General features: G+C 39.8%; 2 protein-coding genes across 2 annotated transcripts in view; both read left to right on the forward strand.

Annotated features, from left to right (window-relative positions):
• Nucleotides 1-1260, forward strand: part of YY2 (YY2 transcription factor) — a 1972-nt gene extending 712 nt beyond the window's left edge. Inside the window, exon 2 of the mRNA XM_006752999.2 lies at nt 40-1260. Within this exon, the coding sequence (XP_006753062.1) occupies nt 40-1020 (981 nt within the window). The 3' untranslated portion in view covers nt 1021-1260. The remainder of the gene's footprint in view (nt 1-39) is intronic.
• The window catches only part of MBTPS2 (membrane bound transcription factor peptidase, site 2), a 55158-nt gene that overhangs the window by 28305 nt on the left and 24148 nt on the right, over nt 1-2705 (forward strand). The window lies entirely within an intron of this gene.

The following is a 2705-nucleotide window of genomic DNA, read 5'->3' on the forward strand; positions in this document are numbered from 1 at the left end:
TGGGTGCCTGTCCTGGTGGAAGAAGAAGCCTACTTCCAGGAAACTCCAGCTTCCCTGTCAGACTCCGCGGCATCATGGCTCAAGAAGCTCCGCATCGGTCAGGAAAGCTTCACCAGCCACTATCAGCAAAGCACCACTAACGGCGGTATAAAAAGCACCACTAGCAACGGTGAGCAAAGCAAGAAGCACAGCAGCCACGGCAAAAAGCTCAAAAAGCTCCGCATTGGCCAGCAAAGCGCCGCCGGCCACGGTTTGGAAAACGCCGGCCACCGTATGGAAAACGCCAGCCACCGTATGGAAAACGCTGGCCACGGTATGGAAAACACCAGCAAGGGTAAGAAACGCACCGCCAAAAGCACGGCCGGGGCGGTGGGAGGCAGCGGCTCGGAGGAAGGCAACAGAAAGTGGGAGCGGGAGCAGGTGCAGGTCAAAACCCTAAAGGGTGAGTTCTCCGTCACCATGCGGTCCCAAGCTGGTGAAAGCGGTCAGGAGATTGAAGGACAGAGTCCGGTGAACTTACCGAACTTAGATCCTGATTATTCAGAGTATCTGACGGGAAAGAAGCTTCCTCCTGGAGGACTACCTGGCATTGACTTATCAGATCCCAAACAGGTGGCAGAATTTATTAAAGTGAAGCCCAGAAAGTGCAAAGATGACATTCCAAGAACAGTACCTTGCCTTCAGAAAGGCTGCGGAAAGATGTTCCGGGATGCCTCTTCTATGAGAAAACATCACCACACCCACGGTCCTAAAGGCTTTATCTGTGCAGAATGTGGCAAAGGTTTTATTGAGAGCTCAAAACTAAAACGGCATCAACTGGTGCATTCTGGAGAGAAGCCCTTTCAGTGCACATTTGAAGGCTGCGGAAAATACTTTTCCCTGGATTTCAATTTGCGTACACATGTGAGAATCCATACAGGTGACAAGCCCTATGCCTGCCCCTTCGAGGGTTGTGATAAGAAGTTTGCTCAGTCAACTAACCTGAAATCTCATATCTTAACGCATGCTAAGAACAAATAGCCAGTGAAAAGGAGAAAAGATCCTTTTTTGATTCTTATATATCTAAGGGTCATGTTTTCATAGATTCGTTTAAAAAGTTAAAAATACATGATTATGTTGTTAAGATGTCATGTTTTAATGGAGTAGTAAAAGTTAAAGGTTAAAAAAGTGAAAAAAGGTTAAAATATGTATAAGATTACATTGTTCTGTAATATCATTTGGAAAACATGTTTTGTCAAGTTTGATCCCAAAAAAGGATAATTCATAGACTTCACATCAAAAGACTTTTCATGCAACTGTGCTTAAAATGGGACTTTTCATATTCAAGTTCACCTATTTACAAATTTTTAAAGTTCTGTATTTTCCAAATGTTCATGTTTATACTTTTAGGAATATGTTTAATAATTCTATGTGTGGTTTTTATGGAAGTTGATAACTGCTTACTGTAGATTTTGTTTATGAGAATGAACAGTCATATACATATATGAAGTATTTTCCTGTTTAAAAAGAGGTTATATAGGTTTTGTTTGCTATCTTAATTTTGGTTTTATTCTTTGCTATTAACATATTTTGCATAACTATCTTTTAGCTGCATGAATGATGTATATGTAGTATTGAATAGTAGATGTGGTTAGTACTGTTAGTCAATTTAAACCCATTTTAGTCATTTTATTTCTAATACTGCCAAATAGTGTTATTTAGGGTAATTTCTTTGCTTCTTCAGTTAGAAAGTGCTGCTCAATTGTAGTTGTATTGTTTTTATAATGACTTTTATAACATTTGATATGTACACCTTATATAATAGAAAAAGCAAAAGTGAAATACCTGTTCTAAATAAAGAAAAAAAACACTTGCCTGTATAAATACCATAGCTAGAAAACAGGGAGGATGCTACTGGTATCTGGGGAGTAGAAGCTAAACATCCTGCAATGAATAAGGAATTATCTGCCCCAAAATGCCAGTAGTAAGAAAACCTGCTCTAGAGAAAGTAAAATTGTAATGTATTCCTTTAATGTACTTATAAACATTAATGGACAAGAGGTTGTTTAAATAAAGGAAATGTGTTTTCAACCACCGTTGTTGCTTCTTAACCATCATGGGCAAATTGGGACTCTAGAGGGGTGGCCTGGTACAAGTTGCATCCCTGTCTCAAGAGAGGAGGGGGGAGGAGGTTGCCCAAATAATCAGGAATCAGTACTGCTGAATTACCCCCTGATTTGTTTGGAGGGAGAGTTAATGAGGACGTAAGCATCTAGGTAATCCTGGTAGGCTTTTTCATCCTGGCTTGGAAGGAAAAGCTGAATTTAGCACATATAATGGTCACAAAGCTAATCAGTGGGAATGTTTTGTGGAATTGTGTTGGGACTAGCAACTTGGTGGGTGATGAGGTTATAGCTGTATTCCAAAATTAGTTTCATTAGAGTAAATTTCAGTGGGTCAAAGAATTAGTGATTTTTTTGGTTTGTTGTTTCAATTGTGTTTTTTAAGTGATGCTATGAAAGTAATAAAGGAAAACACAGGTATCTACACTAATAAAAGAGAAAAATGGTAATTGGCTTACGATGCTACCCTTTTCATTGGCTAATCAGGGCTATATGCAAATTAACTGCCAACTAAGATTGGCAGTTAACTGCCAACAAGATGGTGGTTAATTTGCATATGTAGGCACAATGCAGGGAGGCGAAAGGGAAAGCAGGAAGAAGCCC

The sequence above is a fragment of the Myotis davidii genome, unplaced genomic scaffold (assembly GCF_000327345.1).
Source record: "Myotis davidii unplaced genomic scaffold, ASM32734v1 scaffold930, whole genome shotgun sequence".
NCBI classification, from domain to species: Eukaryota; Metazoa; Chordata; class Mammalia; order Chiroptera; family Vespertilionidae; genus Myotis; species Myotis davidii.